The sequence below is a fragment of the Trypanosoma conorhini genome (genome assembly GCF_003719485.1).
Source record: "Trypanosoma conorhini strain 025E chromosome Unknown Tco_14.4_contig_00355, whole genome shotgun sequence".
Lineage (NCBI taxonomy): Eukaryota > Euglenozoa > Kinetoplastea > Trypanosomatida > Trypanosomatidae > Trypanosoma > Trypanosoma conorhini.
In genome coordinates this window covers 1-17,466 of record NW_021704446.1, presented here as the reverse complement: position 1 = coordinate 17,466, position 17,466 = coordinate 1, and the positions used below count along the sequence as shown (strand labels likewise).

The window sequence follows — 17,466 nt, the reverse complement described above, 5'->3', positions numbered from 1 at the left end:
CGCTGTCGCACGTGCGCAACATGTTCACGGGTGTGACAAAGGGCTTCCGCTTCAAGATCCGCTTCGCCTACGCGCACTTTCCCATCTCCGTCTCCGTGGAGGATCAGCTTGTGGAGATCCGCAACTTCCTTGGGGAGAAGCGCGTTCGCCGGCAGCTCGTCGCCGATGGCGTCAAGGTCTACCGCACGGACCCCTCCGTCGTGAAGGACGAACTCGTGCTGGAGGGCAACGACCTGGAGGAGGTCTCGCGCGAGGCCGCCGTGATGCACCAGCTCTGCCTGGTGAAAAAGAAGGATATCCGTAAGTTCCTGGACGGCATCTACGTGCAGACCAAGACCCACGTCGAGGTGGATGAGTAGGATCCCTTTTGGCCAGACTTTTTTTTCTTTTGTTTTCTCACCAAGGTGTTGTCCAACTTCCGGGTTTCTTCTGTTTGTTGGTTTCCGTTGTATTTCGCCGCGATGCGCTCTTTTTTTTTTGCCGCGTGTTGCCTCCTGTCGTGGCGGACAAAACTGCCAAATACTTTTTTTTCTTTTTTCCCACCTTTTTTTTGTTTCTCTGCAACGATGATTATGGCAATTCATTTCATGTGCGCCACGCATAGGGTGCCTCTGCTCCTGGTGGTGGTGGTGGTGGTGGTGCTGGTGCGTTGCGGGGGTGGCCGGGTGTTACTTGTCGCGCTCGCACAATCCTTTACGCGTTGTGCGAGTGGGTGAGTGGGTTTGTATCAAGGCGCCTTTTCCTTTATATCTGCCGACGTTATGTCTGATGGAGGCCTGTGACAGGAGCCCGCAGCATCACGAGAAATGGGAAGGGAACGACCCACTATTCCAAAGCACTCCATACGATGGCGTGGGGGCGGCCCAAAGTATGCCCTTTGTCAAGCGAGCGCGAGAGATGTGGAACTCCTATCGTCTTGGTCTTTTCAAAAAGAGCCAAGTGCAGACAGGGACATATCCACTTCCACCTGCGCGCCTGTGCACCGTGCACTATTCGAGCCTTGTCTTTATGGGGCAGGATCGGCCTCTGGAGGTGGCTGCGATTGTAACGGACAGTTGCCTTTTTATAGCGAGGAAAGGAGACATTGGGCGCGTGGATGTGATGCTGCCACTGGATACAGTGGACTACGTCGTGGAACAGAGAAGGGAGTTTAGGGGAAGCACAACTGTGCTTGCGTACGTTAACCTTGTTGTCAAACCTGCTCCGGGGAAGAATCTAAATGTGTATAATCTTATATTTGGTGGCGCGGAGGCAAACATATTTATCGAGGTTTTTTCAAGAGTTTTCGAGGATGCAACGGCCCGTCTTCTACCCATGGTGTGTGACCCACGTGAAACGGCCGAGAGGTGTAATCCACTCAGTACCTATCACGTGCATCTCCGTGCTGAGGAAGAAATGCGGGGGCGCACGCTTTTGGCGCTCCTGAAATACCGGATGATGCCTTTTATAAGCACACTCTCTAATGTCTCCCTTTTGCTGCCCGAAAATGACCGTCAGTGGCGGTTTATTGCACGCATGTTGTTATCGGTTTGCGAGCGCGTGGGTGTCGTGCGTGAGCTACTAAAGTGCTCTTTGGCATTTGAGATCAATCGCGCGCGAGATCCACTGCGTAACTGCGGCATCGTCCATGCCTCTTTTCGGCGCATGGGTGGCTTCCTCCGAACCGAGTCCGTTGCGGATAAAATCATTGCGTCGTTTACAGCCAAATCCGCAGCGAGTTATGCCTGCTCCACAGTTGGGGCGGCGCTGCGGCCCCTCTTAGAGACGCGTCAGGTTGACCTTTTTGACGCCAATGAGACTGTGAGTTGGTCAGCGCACGTGTTTGCGCCACTGCTGCAGGCACCACACGGAACTTTTCCCGTTGAGGCGTCTGCCTTGGCACACATAATACAGGAGTTGGAAGGGGCTTCGAGGAAGAAGTCGCGGTGCTTCATTGGGGATCTGTTTTTTTCGCAGTTCGTGGCCCGAGGCGTGAGTGACCCGGGTTTTTTGGGCATCGCAGACAGCAATTTCTCACTGATGCGGCGAAAGAATTTAAATCGCCTCGTGCGTGTCGCGGAGTGTGCGTTTAACGGCTCGGGGCAGTATCCCGGTGTGGCGCACATGTTTGCCCCACGCTCGTTGGTGGACAACGACGAGAATGGCATTCGTATGTTGTTGCGTGATGCGGAAGTTCGGTTGTTTCTGGAGCGTACTGCTCCCACCGCGGCCCGGTGCGTTGACGGGCTGCTGGCCACGCCCGAGGTTTGGTGCTACGGAGAAAAACCGAAGAGCGTCTGTGACGATTCATTGCTGCTGCTAGAGAAACGAATGGAGCTTGCGGCGCTCAACGACACACTCGGGAAGTACGCGAGTCTCCTTTTGGCGGACACCACCGAAGATTTCTGGGACCTCATGGAGGAGGGGGATCAACATGGCGGTTGCCCTGTGCCGCTGAGGGGTTCCGTTGCTTCTGGCGCGATCCTCGCCTCGGAGGACTTCGGCTCCGCGGAGGTGGAGCGGCTGCGAAAGGCAAATGCCCAGTTGAGGGTGCAACTGCATAAACTTCAGACTCGGGTGTGGTGGGGATTGCCGCAAACATGAAACAGAGACCTGACAGGCGTTACACCGCCATAACCACTCATCCTTTGCAGAATGCATTCTGCAAAGGATGAGTGGTTATGTGGCCCAGATGGGTGCAGGAAGAGACGTTGCTTCCGCTGAACACGCTTGGCCGCCTTTATTGCCGTTCCCCCTTTTTTTTTTGGTGCTCTTGTTTGCGCACCCCTTCCCCTTCTCCCTTCTCTGCCTTATAACGCCTCCTCGACGGCGAAGCGTACGCAGGGAGTTTGGCGTGAAGGAAAGGGCGGGACCGTGTAGCGGGAAGGGCGGGTTGCACGCATGCGTGCATCGCGGGGGTGTCGCATGTCCATGTGGGACAACCCCGCTTTTGAGCACAACCCCCTGACGCGCTACTGGAAGCGAATGATGAGGCAAACGGGCGAGACACTCACTTCTCAGAGCATTCCACGCCACATCCACGGCTACCTTGAGGCGTCTTGCCCCCGGACCGAAGGCCTGGTGCGGTGGTTCCCATACAAGCGAGAAATAACGGTTGACGGACGCTACGTTCCGACCATCAGTGACGCCATTTATACGTACTACTTTCCTCGTGAACTGAATGATGATGAGCGTGTCAAGTACGTTTCCATCAAAACCGGCCGCTCCGAGTTGGAGGTGGCTGAGGAACTATTTCTCATGCGCAAGATGAAATTGTTTGTTGCCCAGTTACTGCGTAACAAGCTGCGAAATAGGCCTTTGCGTATGCCCGAGGGGGTGGATTACTCTGGTATAGAGCGACGTTACACGCTCGGTATCGCAAAGGTGGCGCAGGCAATGGGGATGAGCATGTACAGCACACAATCGTATGATCCCGCTATTGTGTACTCCCCTTATTGCGATTTTGGGGACTGTATTGACTGCATTTGTACAAAGCAGCTACGCACGGCGACACAGTACTTGCTGTGTGAGGTGGCTGTACACCGTGGCATCGCACGTAGTCGCCTGACTGACGTCACGGGCGAACCCAAAGAGCCCCTATCGCACCTTGAGCCCTGTTTATTCGAGTTTCTCAAGCTACGTTTGGCCATCCTGGCGTTGGTGGCAAAACAAGAGCACTACGTGGTGGACCACCAGTTCGATGGGGGCCATCGCTACGGCGGCTGCCTCATTCACCTCTTTCCCTCACCACTCGACCCCGAACTCATTGACCACGAGGTGCAGCACATCGAGCTGGACCTTGACCTCGCGCAGAGGTGGATGAAGCACTACTACGATCACCATGTGGCACCCAGACGATCGGGTTCCTCTTAGGGGTCAGGTTTCTCCCTTCTACCGCCTACTAGTGTGTCAAGCATATACATGCATGTTTTCATCCCTCCGTTTGCTTGTGTTCTTTTTTTAGTTCTCCGCCCACTGAATGATATTCTGCGTCTCTCTCTATATACACATGTATGGCTAACTCCTCATGATTTTCTTGCCTTTTTTTTTTCATTTTTCTAATTTTGGATTATTTTATTACCACTGCTATGACTATTAACATTGTCCGTTTCGCTCAACTGTGTGTAGCTGGACTGCTGCGGTGTGTGAAGGAGCGACGAAACAAGTGCCAGGTTAAGTGCGTTAACGCAAGGGTTGAGATGTTCGCGCCGCATGCGGATACGTCGTTCCAGCAGTCGCTGCTGTGCCTTTCTCGCGAGAAGCATGAAGAGGAAGTCCGCCGTCGTGCACAACGGATTTTGGAGGAAAAACGTACTATAGCGGAGAAAAAGCAACTTGAGAGGGAACGGGCGGCAAAAGAGGCGAAGCTCGTCGCCATGCAGAGACGAATTACAGGCATTCAACAAGCGAACCGGGCAACGGAGTACAGAATGCAGCAAGCCAAAATGCTTCAAGAGGAGAGACTCCAAGCGAGTGAGGATAGGCTGAAGGCCGAACTGCTTAAAATAGACGAGGCCTCCGATCGGCGTGGAATTATATTGGAGTCCTGTCGGTTTCGCACGGCGCAGCATCTGTTTTTGAATTCTCAACGAGCCCAATTCAATCGTTCTGCCATTGATACTGAGGTGCAGGCGAGACTGCGTCGACAGAAGGAGCGTGAAAATGCCCGCCAAAAGGCCGTCTTGGAGGAGAAGCTTACGAGAGAGATCGAGTTGCAGCGGCGTGGACTTCTTCACGATCAGCGTAGACTGAGTTCCGTCGAGTATCGAATACAACAGGAACTCGTTAACCGCGAAAAGTGGCTTCAACAAGAGCGCGCACATGAGGAACGTCTCTGGCAGCTCAAGCTACAAAGAGGAACAGATGGGTTTGGAAAAACCTGGCATCCTGCACAAAGAGGGCGTGGCGATTCCAGCGCGTTGATTCGGCGCGAATGGAATGCGTCAGATAATGGAGGCGAGGACAACGCGATAAACACGTACCAGCGTCCGGTGACTTCGTAGGGCTTCACATCACGATTGATTTTTCTTGTGCGTGGAAATCGTGCCGTTATGGGCATGTATGTGTATTATTCTTTTTACTTCCTTTAACTTTTTTTTTTGTTGTGTTGGTGTTTTTCGTTTTTTAAAGCTTTGCGCGCTTTTTGGCCCGCATACTGCGTCGTTGGGTGTTGATGCACACTTGCCCCCCGGGGGAAAGGAGGAGTGTCGGTGTGGGCGGCGAAGTGAGAGGCGATGGGTGATGGCATCACTTTTAGCGGAGTAAATTTATGTGTTTATTCATCCTGTTTTGCCTTTGTTTCTGTTCAATTCCCTTTTTAGTGATTACTCTTTTCTACGTGAAGTGTGGCGTGAGACTATTTTCTTCCGTTATTTATTGTAGTCCCTTCTGTTGTTGTTGGGAGAGGCGCGTGTGCCAGCTTTACAACTTGACCCAACTGCCTCCGTTGCCACGGTTATTGTTTTTTTTGTTTTGTTGCTTTTGTTTCTGCTGTTTTTTTTCTTTTCTCTTGAAGGTTTGTGGTTTGTGTGCTCTCAATATGGCGGTGGCTCCTGCCGGCAGCGGGCCGCACGCAGAGTCCATCCTCTGTTCCCTGAGCCCGGAGGAGGTGGATATGCTGCGCGACGCATTTATTTACCTGGACCGCGACAATGATGGCCACGTAAACAAGGAGGACTTGCTGGGAATGGTGCGCCGGTGCGTCGGTGATGAGCGGTTTTTCCCGCTGAAGGAGTATCTGGTGCCACTCTTTGAGGTGGCCGACAAGGACAAGGACAACAGACTGAGTCTCACGGAGTTTTTGCTTTCGTTCGCGGATGGGCCAGGGGTGGTTCCCGCGGAGGTCATCAGCAGCTGCGTGTCCTCCATCCGTGTGCGTCTCACGGATGAAGAAATTGAGACGCTACAGGAGACGTTCCGCCGCATTGACACAAAGGAAGACGGCTTTATTGACAAGGAGGAGCTCACCATCGCGCTCAAGGAAAATCTCAAGTACCGTTTTCCAGACCTGCGTGACAACAATTTCAACGACATTGTGGCGGTTATTATGGCCAGCGCCGACACCGATCGTGATGGCCGTTTGTGCCTCTCTGAGTTCATTCGCTCCTTTCAAGAAGACCAGGGCGTCCTACCGGCGGCTTTTCTGGATGCCGGGGCGCGCAGGTTGGTACAGAAACTTACACCTGCCGAGATTGACGTTCTCACCGAGGCCTTTGCCGTGCTGGATAGGGACCATGACGGCTACGTGAAGGCGACCGACATCTACGATGCACTGTGGGAAACGCTTTTTGACGGCACACAGGATAAGAACCAGATCAGTGAGCTTTGCGACCTAATCATGGTTACCGCCGACCGCGGAAACCGGGGGATGTTGACTTTGGCTGACTTTGTGCGTGGATTTGTTCGGAATATTGCCCTGAGCCAGCTTCCTGTTGCGGCAGCGCAAGAGAAGATGCAGCTTGCCTGCGATAAACTGCAGGAAATGCTTCAAAGTGGTGAGCTGGAGCGGCTTTCAGTGGTGCCTGACGACGGTGACGAGAACGCGACCTGCGTGAACCCGAGCAACCTGGTCAGCGTCCTCAGCGATGTCTTTCGGGATGTCTTCCCCCTCTTGGAGGAGGAGGTGCTTTCCGCCGTCATTGGCGCCGTTGTGGTGGCTGCCGACAACGAAAGCGACAAGAAGATTTCATTGGAGAGCTTCATCCACTGCTTTGCCGAAGGACCACGCATCCTTTCCATCGATTCCTCCTCCTCGCCAACGTCCAAAAGCTTGACCGATGATGAGCTTCTTGTTGTTTCACAGGTGCTCCAGGAGTTGGGCAAGGAGGCTAATAGTGACGGGTGTGTGCAGGAGCCAGAGGTGCTGGAGGCCCTCCGAAACGTCTTTCGCGGGGATACAAAGCAGGCAGATCGCGTTCTTCAATACGTGCGTGATAACATATTTCGACAGAACTCAACCAGCTCGTTGATGGTTGAGACCTCTGTGGCTGACGTAGCGAGCGACAATGATGGCGCTGCGGACCCTCGTCTAAGGCCGGCGCCGGCGCCACAGGAGGCAAATGTGGAGACAGCGAACCCCGCGCCAAGGTCCGAGGCGGATGCGGCACACGAGTTTGCACCAAAGAGCAATAATAAGGCCACCGCGATTGTTGTCGCCCGCCCGAGCGCAAAGATGCGGGAGTTGTGCTCCTTTGGTACGAATGCCACGGTGTCAGATGTACTGATGAGGCAACACGCCAGACGCTACTTGGACAGCGTCTACGACACCGCCGATAACGCCGTCTTTGAGGATGAGTTGCGGGCGGAGTTCAGGAAGTACGCCGACGGAAACAAAGATTATATTGACCGTGACAGGTTTATCAAGGCCTATATGTCCATGGAGCATTATGGCTTGACCCCAACGGAGAATGAAGTCAACCGGCTTATATCTCGCTACTGTGCCGGGAGCAAGGTGACCTATGACGAATTCTGCATCATCATGCTGCGACGTGCCCGTATGTAGCGATCCGGCAAGGATGGAGTTTTTCCAGGCCTAATAGTACCTTGCAAAACCGTGAGTTTTTAAACTTTTGTTTTCGCTCACGTGTCGTTGGCGTGTGTTGTTATTAACTTTTGCGGATATACCAAAAGTTTCTTCTCTTTTATACTATCAAGGGCGCTGGGTGATGGGCCAAAGGAACCAGCTAGGCGCAAACGCGTGGAAGTGTGTGTGTTTTATTATATATATATATATCTGGATGTAAGTCTTGGGTTTTGCTTTTGTCTCGTTCTTCTCCTACTCCTTTTTAGTACTGCTTGCCATTGGCGTCAATCCACTTACTTCAATATGCACGCGGCGTTTATGGATTTATATTTATATATATATATATATGTATGTTTTATATAACACATATTATATATATATATATATTATTTCTATGTATATATTTGTCAACCTACATGTAGGTATGGATAGAGAGCCACGCGTGTCGTGTAGTGGCTTTGTTGTTTAATGAAGAGAAGTCTGCGTCTTCCTGCGAAGTTGCCGCTTTCGTCGTCTTGGAGCCCCTTCTCAAGACGCTGCAGATTGGGTCTCATTTTTTTTATTTTTCTTTTTTTTTCCTTTGCAATTGTTATTTCAAATCCCTCTTGTAGGCCTACATTTGTTGGACAAAAGTGCTGCTGCGCTTCTGCGATAGTTCGTTTGTACGTTGTCTCTACTCACTGGACCGAGCCGATCCCTCCAGATGCTGCAGCACTCAAAGATTGAAATGATATTCAAGTCGCTGCGCGACATCGTTGTGATTGGCGACAACGACATGGTCGTCACCGACATGAATCGTCCTGCGTGCGACTTTTTCGGCTGGGGCGTCGACGAGGTGCAGGGCAAAAGCATCACCTTCCTCATCCCCAAGTACCCGCTGGACCTCGAGGACGGCACGGTGACGCTCGTGGCGAAGCTGAAAAACGCCGTCGAGATCCCAGTCGTCGTGCAGTCGACGCGGGACCCGCACGCCAGCATGGTGGGGTGGACCATCCTCCCCATCATCCTTCCCCGCGTGTTTGATTTTGCGGTGCACATGAACCTTCGCGCCGCCCTCACCCCAAAGCTCTCCGTGGACGACCTGGACTTTTGCGCCCGCCGCGTGTTTGTCCGCGTGGACTTTAACGTGCCGTTTGACAAGACAACCGACAAGATCCGGGACGACAGCCGCATCCGTGCCGCCGTCCCGACAATACTGAAAATTGTCCGCGACGGTGGCCGTGCTATTGTTGCCTCGCACCTTGGGCGGCCGAAGAAGCCGGACGCTCACTACTCGCTAAGGCGCATCTTGCCCCGTCTTGAAGAGGTGCTTGGCAAGAAGGTGCTCTTCTGCCCCACTCTGGAGGAGGCACCCAACATGGTGAAGGGCATGAAAGACGGCGACGTCATGCTTTTGGAGAATCTCCGTTTCTTTCCAGGCGAGGACGCGCCGCGGACTTCGTCGCGGAACCGTATGGCACTGCAGCTAGCAGCCTTTAGCGACATTTACGTTTGTGATGCGTTTGGTACGGTGCATCGAATGACCGCAAGCATGACGGGTCTGCCTCGCATTTTAGGGGCTGGCGTGACCGGCTACTTGATCGACCGTGAGATCAGGGCGATTAGCATGGTGATGCGCAGGCCCACGCTTCCGGTGCTGTGCATCGTGGGTGGTGCGAAGGTGTCTGACAAGATCATTGTGCTCTCGAGCATCATGAATTTCGCCCAAACAATTATCATCGGTGGCGCCATGGCGTACACGTTTCTTGAGGCGCAGGGGCATTCATGTGGTGCCTCCAAGGTGGAACGCAGTATGCGAGAGCGCGGACGGGACTTGGACCTCCACGCCGTCGCACGCGAGTTACTGGACCGTGCACGAGCAAAAAAGGTGCAAATTATTCTTCCTGTAGATCATAACTGCGCCAAGTCGTTTAGCAACGAAGAGCCTTTTACGACGCCCGGGGCGGATGTACCAAACGATTACATGGCTTTGGATTTTGGACCAAAGACGAATGAGATTTGCTCCAAGGCTGTGGCCAAGGCCCGAACGCTCCTTTGGAACGGGCCTGTTGGCGTCTTTGAGTTCTCGAACTTCGCCACTGGGACAATTTCGTTGGCGGAGGCGATTCAACGTAATAAGCGGCTTGTTTCCATCGTGGGCGGGGGTGAGACGGCGGCGGCGACGAAGCGGTACAAGAGCAGCATCACACACACGAGCACGGGGGGTGGAGCTTTTCTGGAGCTGCTTGAGGGAAAAGCCCTTCCGGGCCTCGTGTGTCTCACGGCGCAGACCGAACCCAAGCTGTAATGCTGTGTGTGTGTGTGCGTGGAGGAAAGTGTATCACGCAACGACAACGAAAAGAGATAGCATAGTATAAATTGCGGCGTGGTTTTTGGAGGGGATTGAAGGGGGGAGGGGGACGAAGAAGAAAAACAAGCATTTCTTTTATTGATCGGGCAGGTCGGGGGGGAATTGGCAGGAATGGAGAATCAATGAAAAGCAGGAAGAAGCAAAGAAGCCAAAAGCACAAAAAAGAAAAAAAACAACACACACACACAGGAAGGACACCGTGAGCTAAGAGAGGACGAAGTCATCAGGGAAAACAACGGGTGAGAGGATTCACAGGCGGTGCCCCAAGGCGTTGCCTGGTGGTGTCTATCCTGTCTACGGCTTAATTAAGGCCCCGTACTTTTTTTTTTCTTGTTGTTTCTGTGTCTGTGTTTTCATTGCTTCTTTTTCTGCTTCCTCGCTCTCACACGCGAGGGATGGCTGGGGAGGCTCCCGTTTGCCGCCATGCCGCTGTCTTCACTGCCTCTCTATTACTTTTACCCTCTCCCTTTCCCTTTGCCTTCTTTGCTTGCCTTTATTTGTTCTGCACGCGTCCTTGTGCGTCCGCAGTAGCTAAACTAATAAGAGGAAAGTCCGTAGGAGGAGAGACGGTGGGGAGGAGCAGAAAGGAAGGGTGAATAAAACTAAGGAAACACACGGGAGGAAACAGAGGAGCATAAGAGTAACGAGAAAGATCTAAAAACAACGAAAACAACAAAAATAAGCGACCGGAACGAAAAGCAAGGAAAAGGATCATGCTCTTGTTAGATCCAAATGATCCAGCACTGGCACAGCGCTTGATCCAGCTTGCACAGGACGCCACTTCCATGGATGGTGCTAACAGAGAGAAGGCCGAGCGTGAAATCAAGGAGTTTCAGAACCGTGTCGACGAGCAGACCGGGTTCGTCCTGTTGCTCCTAAATCTGGCGGTCACAGCTGGGCCCGCAGCTTCCTTTTGTTCTATTGTCTTTAAAAACACAGTCAAGATGTGCTGGAACGCCGCAACCGCAGAGCATTGCATCACCGAGGGTGATAAGAGGATTGTTCGTGACACCATTACAGGGGTTATGCTTCGGGCTGCTCCCAACGTTCAGCGAAACCTCGCCGAGGCCACCACTATGATAGCGGAGGTTGACTTTCCAAATGAGTGGCCAAATGCCCTGGATCGCATTATCCAAGTTTTGAGGTCGGAAAAGGATATGACCATGCACTGTGCTGCATTATCCACGGCCCATGGTATACTTGGGCGATATCGCAGCCAAGGCGATCTTTCTGAAGCCCTTGTGAGTGACTTACGGATCATCTACACATCCTTTACCGCCCCATTGCTGTTGTCGATGGAGTTTCTCCTGGCTGAGATGGAAAAGGGCGGCGCGGGCGCCAAGGCTGCATCTCACGGCTTGACGTTGGCCGTGGAGTGTCTGCGCGACCTAACCACCCTCGACCTTGGTGACGAGTTTATTTGGAGCATGGAAAAGTTTGTAAGTGTTCTTCTACGCTGTCTCCAGTTCAATAGGCCCGACGTTGATGAGGCAACTTTGATCGAGCTGAAGTCTGTGGTGATGGAGTGTGTGACGCACTTTTTGCTGCAGTTTTCGGAGGATTTTGAGAAGTACGCAAGCGAGTTTCTCAAGGTCGTCTGGGACACCATTGCTTCCCCGCTGAGTCGCGAGCAAAGCATGGACGACATCGTCATTCAGGGGATGAACCTTCTCTCAGCCGCCTGTCGAGGGTCTATGCGGGAGGTCTTCAACAGCAGCGAAATCCTCGAAAACCTCGTGGTTCATGTCGTCCTACCAAATCTTGCTCTACAGCCGGATGATATTGAACTCTATGCAACCGAGCCGTACAGTTACATCCAGCGGGATATTGAGGGTAGTGATTTTCACACACGCAGACGAGAGGCAGGGGAGCTGGTGCGTTCTCTGATGCTGGCTTTCCCTGACATGTCTGGGCCGCTTTTGTCCGCCCAGCTGCAGCAGCTCATGTCCGTAGCCGCAGCAGGCGACTGGAAGGCAAAAGATTTGTCTATTTATTTGTTTTCCTCTCTTTCCCTTGGAGGGCAGTATGCGAACTTTCAGAGGGGCGCCGCCCAAAGGTTGAGCAACCTTGTGCCCTTCGAACAATTCTTGAAGCAGAGCATTCTTCCAGAGCTTTCGAAGGATGTGTCGGAACAATCCCCGTTTATTATAAAGGCCGATTGTATTCGTTTTCTGGCGACATTTCGGACACACATTGAGCCCCAACTACTTCCAGAGATCATAGCACTGCTAACCACGTGGATTGGATGCCAGGATGTGGTGGTTCGCACCTACGCTGCAAATGCCGTTGAACGGATTCTTACGCTTCGACGCTCTGGCCAGCAGGAGAACGTCATCACAGACGCAAACATAGGTGAACGGGTTGCGCCGCTGCTACAGCACCTTTGCATGCGAGTTCAGGAGGACAAGCAGCCAAACGCCTACACAATGCAGTGTCTGATGCGGGTGTGTCAGAGTTGCAGTCGCTGTGTAGCCCCTTTTGTGGGAGACATAATCACTTGTATAGCTCCTGTCGTCCGGGAAAATGCAAAGAACCCGTCAAACCCCCTTTTTAGTCACTGCATGTTTGAGGTGATTTCCAAATGCATTCAAATACGCCCAGAGGATGGACCAGCTATAGAGGCTGCCTTGTGGGAACCTATGATTTTTATTTTGCAGCATGATGTGCTTGAGTACGTGCCGTATACGCTTCAAATCATGGCACAGCTCCTTGATACACGTGGCTCGGGTGCCCCGGAGCCGCCGTCACACTATCAGGCCTTACTGGAGCCTCTCCTAATCCCCGACATGTACCAGCAAAAGGGTAACATACCTGCCGTTGTTCGACTTTTGGTGGCTTTTATAGAGCACTACCCACGCTATGTGCACGACAAAGGATTCACAGAAAAAGTCTTGATTGTCTTTCGATCTCTGCTGCAGTACAAAAATTACGACCACGAGGGATTGAATGTTCTCACCGCAATTGTAATGGCCTACCCCAAGGAGATCATCTCGCCATATATGGGAAGCATATACCAGGTGTTATTTCAACGTCTTCAAACTTCTCGAACACCAAAGTATGTGCGTATTCTCATCATATTTTTATCGATTGTGGTCATCTGCCATGGCGCTGACGATGTCGTGGCGAAAGTTAACCTCATTCAGAACTCACTTTTCTGGATGCTGCTTCAGCGCGTGTGGCTGCCAAATGTCCAAAAGATTACAGGGACTTTAGAGCGTAAGGTATGTGTGGTGGCGTTGGCCAGCTTGCTTGGTGAATGTGCAGAGTTGCAGAGTAATGCGGAGGCCTGGGCAAGTTGTGTCGTTAGCTGTCTCAAGGTGATTCATGGTGCCGTTGAGAGCGATGACACGACTAGCTTTACCCCCAAAACCCACTCTGTGGGGGACTTGAAACATCACATTGATGATACTGGTTTTACAAATGTCTTTTGCCCCTTGCAGGGTGCAGTGCGGGCCCCCATTGACGTGTGTGCGTCTGTGAAGCAGCCGGACTTGTACTTTCGTGAGCGCATTCATCAGGCGTTGCAGGGTCCTAGCGGGCCCCACCTTAAAAATCTTCTGCAGTCTAGCCCGGAGTTGTTGGCCATGGTGAAGTGAGAGGGGCGTTTCGTTTGGTGTGCAATTGATGACGCAATCGGTTGGATGGAGAGGAGGCCGTAGCTGAACGTCATGATGGTATTTCATACAGATACTGGTGGGTTTTTTTAAAAAGTCATTTCCCCCGTTTTTTTTAAATTCTCTCTTTCTTTTGCCGTCATATATATATCTCTGTGTGTGTGTGTGCGTGTTTTTGTGCTTGGTGCCGTAAGAGGTGAAGAAGATCGTGAAGTTAACGCACCCTCTGTTTTCTGTGAGCGGGTGATCAATAATTTTTAAATCTGCGGAGTGCGGGCGGCTGCGACGTGGATTTGTGGTGCGACCTCTTGAAGGGACTCGATCAGGTGGGTGTTGCACCGCCCGCATTAGTCTGTTCCTTCCTTTCTTTGCCTTCTACGCATGCTTTTCCTGTCCTGTTCTTTTTTTTCCCCCTTCCCTTTCTTCGCGGGCTTTGTCTGCCCCCGTTGTCTGTTCCCATTTGACGTGAGAGATCCGTCTTTCATCAACGACACGCACGCACTCACTCACTCACTCACTCACTCACAGGCCGGAATGAATCAGGCGAGTCGCTCTTCCTCTTCCAACTAAACTACGGCCCTCAATCACTGCTTTCGCACCGCCTCGGCCTACGCGGTGAAGTCGCACACGAAGCGCAAAAGCCCGAAGTGTGGTGTTTGGGGGGCGAAGGGCTCCAGTTGAACATTCTGCGGGGACCGCATTCCCGGGCCGCATACAGTCGCAGCAGCGAAACGCGGCTCGCGCGCCTCCTAGGGTTCCGCGGTGAAGGCGCCCCCAGAAGGCTCTCACCGGGCGAAGGTGGCGCGGCCACTGCAAGGACAGCAGCCGGCGAAGGCAACGTGTCGGTACTCCGGCATTTGGGTTAGGCCTGCGTCTGTGTGTTCGGCAGCGCCGAACACGAGCATGCGTCTCCTCTAGAGATTTCGATGCGAATTCGTTCGTGTAATTTTACAGAGATTGTTTTCTACGACATACCATGCGAGTCTCGTTCACGTTTTCCCTCTTGCGAGGCGTTGGCACGGAGCCCGATGGGTCGTTTGGGAGCTAGCTTCTATCTTGTATTGTTTTTTTTCTATGTTTTATTTTATTTTTCTTCCCTCCACGCATGCATTTGTTTATTTATTTATTTTTTCCTTTGACTGTTCGCCGCAGCAAACCAGACTGCACATCACAACTGCATGAAAAACTTAAAAAAAAAACGCGCGAGGCGGAGCCGTGCCAAGGGATTATTCCCTTTTTTTTCCACGGCAAGGGATTTGCTGCGAGTGCAATGCAAGGCGGAGGATGCAAGGAGTTCCGTGTTTATTACTATTATTTTTATTTTTATTTTATTTTTTTTCACCTCCCCGAACTCACATTTCCTTCCATTCTTGTGCTGTTGCTGTCGTTGGGAGAGGGGGCGGGGTGACGAGTAAATAAAACGTGTTTCCCGTGCCGACTGGCGTACCGCCGTCTTCTGCTGCGTCTTGCTGAGTGGAGTGTGGGGTGGCGCGGCAAAGACGCACGGAGAGAAGTCGAGGCCTCCCGCTTCTGTCGGTGCGGGGGGAGTACTGGAGGGGCGAAGGGAAGGGAAGGGAAAGGGGGAGGCTGTGGGCGCGTGAAAGGGAAAATCGAGCCGCGGCAGCAGCAGCAACAACAACGAAGAAAATAACTAGAATAAAAGCACGCTGAAAACAAACAACAAACTCCAATGCGTTTTCGCTTTGGAGTCTTGTGGAGTGGTGGTGGTGGTGGTGGTGGTTGGACACTTTCTTGCACTGCGCCTCTTTGGTTTTTTTTTTTGGTTTTTTTCGGAGGAGTGTATATATACACACACACACACACATATATATATATATATACATACATACATACGTACGTAAGCACGCGTGTGCATACTCCCACTGTTTCAAGAGCGAGGAGGAGAAGAAGAAGGAGGAATAGTAATAATAATTTTTTTTTAAAAAAGACAAGCAAAAGAAGGTGGGCCTGTAGTTTGGCAAATGTCAGTTTCTGTCACTGTCACGCCACGCCAGTTTATGGAGGATGTTCTCTTCGGCGCCAATAATGAGGTGGTTGCCATCAAGGGCAGGGGCGGGTCTCCGCTGGCGGGTGTGATGAAGGGAATGGTTCTCAGCTCCATCAATGGTGCCCCCGTGGGACGAGCGGATGACGAGCAGAAGAAGCGGCGCAACATGGGGGGCGAACTGTTGCTGCTCTTCTTACCTGGAAACACCGAGGGAGGTGATGAGTTCGACCTCGATTCCGGCGAGGACGAAGATAGCAACTTCGGTCAGCGGAAACTGGCCTTTGGTATAAACAACCACGACGGCGCGTCAAATCTTCCAAAGAGCACCGACGTGCTTCTAGACGCCGCGGAAAAAGCTGGACCTGGTAGGTGCATTATCATTATGAGCGAGGGAGTGAACCCTGGGTATGTCATTGGCGTCAGCGCTGAGCGTGCGTCGTGTACTGTGATGTATATTAATGCGGTTGCCCGCCTAAAGACACGGCAGTCTCTTTCCCAGACAGCAGAAATTTTTAGTAAATCTCTCCAAAAGGGTCTCTGGATTTACATTGAGCAGGCAACGAAGTCTATCTCTCTCCTGCGCAAACTGGCGGAGTGTATTACGGAGGCCCAAGCAGAAGGTGCCATTCACCCTAAGGCACGTGTTTTTCTCATGTGCGAGCCTCACCCACACTTTCCAGAGGCCCTGCTTAAGGGGAGCGTGACGCTACGCGGCAAGCTACACCATGACGACGGTGAGGTGCAGCTTGATAATAATTTGCTTGAGAGTCGCATAGGACACTCAGTTGTGCGGGACGCCGCTTCGTTCCCTGTAGATGCACTGCCAGAGGTCACGGGAGGACGACGGCGTGTTAAAATTTCTCACGAGGTGAGCATTGTGCCTTTGGAAAAAAATACATTTATGGAGCTAAGTCAGGGTGCCAATCCTGCGATGGAGCGGGAAACCGCCATTGGTGAAGGCGTGACTCGTTTTGCCAAGTATATGTTTGGCGCCAATGAGAAGTTTATCTCCCTTTGCAAAGTCAAAGACGGCCGCTATGCCGTAGGTACAACAGGAGGCTACGTTTTGATTTTGGATGCCGATGGGCTTCCTCTCATTCAGTTTCGACCGCACAGGGCTTGTGTATGGGATGTTGCCTTTGCATCTCCTTACGATTTTGCGACAGCGTGCGAGGATTGGACCAGCTCTATTTTTAATTACTCCTTGGCATGCCAAGAGCTCGCGGCCACCTCGGTGCTCTCACTACACGGTGATGTATTCGCGGTAACGTATGCCAACCCGGAGGACCCTCAGAGCGCCGTTTTATCTGGAGGACTGCCTTCGAGCGTCTACGTCTTACACTCGGATCGTCGCACCAGTTCCCTGATCCCAGTAGGGGTCTCTACGCAGGCCATGCGCTCCACCCAACGGGGATATGCGCTTGTTGGGGGTGGTAATGGGGCTTGTTGCTTGATTGATCCCGTCAGCTGCACGGTGCTTGAGACAACAACGCGTCACCAGCGGAAGGTGCCCGCTGTGGCCTGTTGTGGCCCCATCGCCGTGACAGGCGGGTTTGACAAGATGATTCGAGTCTGGGATGTGCGAAGTAGTCTTCGCATGGTAAACGAGAGGGCTCTGATGGAGGTTATTACCGCCGTCTCGGTATCTGATAAGCATGTGGCGGCGTGCAGTGGGTCCGATCTTATTGTGTGGGATTTGCGAAGAATTGGAACCCCTTTGGCCACCAAACAGAGAGCATGGAACACACTTACGCGTGGGCTTATCATAGACGGGGAGGTTATCATTACTGCCTCTGCTGACGGTGTGGCACGGTTTTGGTCGCTTGGATCGATGGGCAACTTGTGAGCTCTCCAGGCGGAGCCGGGGACACGGGGGTGGGGCGGGCGCGGTTGCGAACTCTCCTTGCTGCAGCGCGAAGCCACGCTCCCCCCTCTTGCGGTCAAGTCCCCCCACTCCCCCCTTTCCCAGTCCCCCGACGCGTTTACCGAGCTT

The 17,466-nt window shown here is 52.5% G+C and overlaps 9 protein-coding genes and 1 pseudogene across 9 annotated transcripts in view, besides 12 other annotated features; 9 read left to right on the top strand and 1 right to left on the bottom strand.

The window, feature by feature from the left end:
• Tco025E_05798 (uncharacterized protein) overlaps positions 1-22 on the bottom strand; it is a gene marked incomplete at both ends in the record, with an annotated part of 570 nt that extends 548 nt beyond the window's left edge. The window contains one exon of the mRNA XM_029372688.1: positions 1-22. This exon is cut by the window's left edge and continues 548 nt beyond it. Coding sequence (XP_029227187.1) covers positions 1-22 — 22 coding nt within the window.
• Positions 21-359, top strand: Tco025E_05797 (large subunit ribosomal protein L9e; the record flags this gene model as incomplete). The annotated part of the gene is made up of 1 exon (XM_029372687.1): positions 21-359. One exon carries the CDS (start codon positions 21-23, stop codon positions 357-359), a length of 339 nt encoding a protein of 112 aa, XP_029227186.1.
• Positions 360-618: 259 nt separating this feature from the next.
• Positions 619-661: a microsatellite.
• Positions 662-768: 107 nt separating this feature from the next.
• Tco025E_05796 (uncharacterized protein) lies at positions 769-2,583 on the top strand (the record flags this gene model as incomplete). The annotated part of the gene is made up of 1 exon (XM_029372686.1): positions 769-2,583. One exon carries the CDS (start codon positions 769-771, stop codon positions 2,581-2,583), a length of 1,815 nt encoding a protein of 604 aa, XP_029227185.1.
• Positions 2,584-2,904: 321 nt separating this feature from the next.
• Tco025E_05795 (uncharacterized protein) lies at positions 2,905-3,852 on the top strand (the record flags this gene model as incomplete). Its single annotated transcript, XM_029372685.1, has 1 exon — positions 2,905-3,852. One exon carries the CDS (start codon positions 2,905-2,907, stop codon positions 3,850-3,852), a length of 948 nt encoding a protein of 315 aa, XP_029227184.1.
• A 215-nt stretch (positions 3,853-4,067) lies between these two features.
• Tco025E_05794 (uncharacterized protein) lies at positions 4,068-4,982 on the top strand (the record flags this gene model as incomplete). Its single annotated transcript, XM_029372684.1, has 1 exon — positions 4,068-4,982. The coding sequence occupies one exon, from the start codon at positions 4,068-4,070 to the stop codon at positions 4,980-4,982; it is 915 nt and encodes a 304-aa protein (XP_029227183.1).
• Positions 4,983-5,518: 536 nt separating this feature from the next.
• Tco025E_05793 (putative calmodulin) lies at positions 5,519-7,480 on the top strand (the record flags this gene model as incomplete). Its single annotated transcript, XM_029372683.1, has 1 exon — positions 5,519-7,480. One exon carries the CDS (start codon positions 5,519-5,521, stop codon positions 7,478-7,480), a length of 1,962 nt encoding a protein of 653 aa, XP_029227182.1.
• Positions 7,481-7,823: 343 nt separating this feature from the next.
• Positions 7,824-7,905: a microsatellite.
• Positions 7,906-8,054: 149 nt separating this feature from the next.
• Positions 8,055-8,078: a microsatellite.
• Positions 8,079-8,204: 126 nt separating this feature from the next.
• Tco025E_05792 (putative PAS-domain containing phosphoglycerate kinase) lies at positions 8,205-9,788 on the top strand (the record flags this gene model as incomplete). The annotated part of the gene is made up of 1 exon (XM_029372682.1): positions 8,205-9,788. One exon carries the CDS (start codon positions 8,205-8,207, stop codon positions 9,786-9,788), a length of 1,584 nt encoding a protein of 527 aa, XP_029227181.1.
• A 383-nt stretch (positions 9,789-10,171) lies between these two features.
• Positions 10,172-10,226: a sequence feature (A-rich).
• Positions 10,227-10,564: 338 nt separating this feature from the next.
• On the top strand, positions 10,565-13,447 carry Tco025E_05791 (putative CAS/CSE/importin domain protein; the record flags this gene model as incomplete). The annotated part of the gene is made up of 1 exon (XM_029372681.1): positions 10,565-13,447. One exon carries the CDS (start codon positions 10,565-10,567, stop codon positions 13,445-13,447), a length of 2,883 nt encoding a protein of 960 aa, XP_029227180.1.
• A 172-nt stretch (positions 13,448-13,619) lies between these two features.
• Positions 13,620-13,645: a microsatellite.
• Positions 13,646-13,964: 319 nt separating this feature from the next.
• Positions 13,965-13,991: a microsatellite.
• Positions 13,992-14,020: 29 nt separating this feature from the next.
• On the top strand, positions 14,021-14,348 carry Tco025E_05790 (hypothetical protein; annotated as a pseudogene).
• Positions 14,349-14,514: 166 nt separating this feature from the next.
• Positions 14,515-14,556: a sequence feature (A-rich).
• Positions 14,557-14,574: 18 nt separating this feature from the next.
• Positions 14,575-14,597: a microsatellite.
• A 170-nt stretch (positions 14,598-14,767) lies between these two features.
• Positions 14,768-14,804: a microsatellite.
• A 222-nt stretch (positions 14,805-15,026) lies between these two features.
• Positions 15,027-15,074: a microsatellite.
• A 109-nt stretch (positions 15,075-15,183) lies between these two features.
• Positions 15,184-15,206: a microsatellite.
• A 60-nt stretch (positions 15,207-15,266) lies between these two features.
• Positions 15,267-15,326: a microsatellite.
• Positions 15,327-15,447: 121 nt separating this feature from the next.
• On the top strand, positions 15,448-17,319 carry Tco025E_05789 (uncharacterized protein; the record flags this gene model as incomplete). The annotated part of the gene is made up of 1 exon (XM_029372680.1): positions 15,448-17,319. One exon carries the CDS (start codon positions 15,448-15,450, stop codon positions 17,317-17,319), a length of 1,872 nt encoding a protein of 623 aa, XP_029227179.1.
• Between the last annotated feature and the right edge of the window lie 147 nt (positions 17,320-17,466).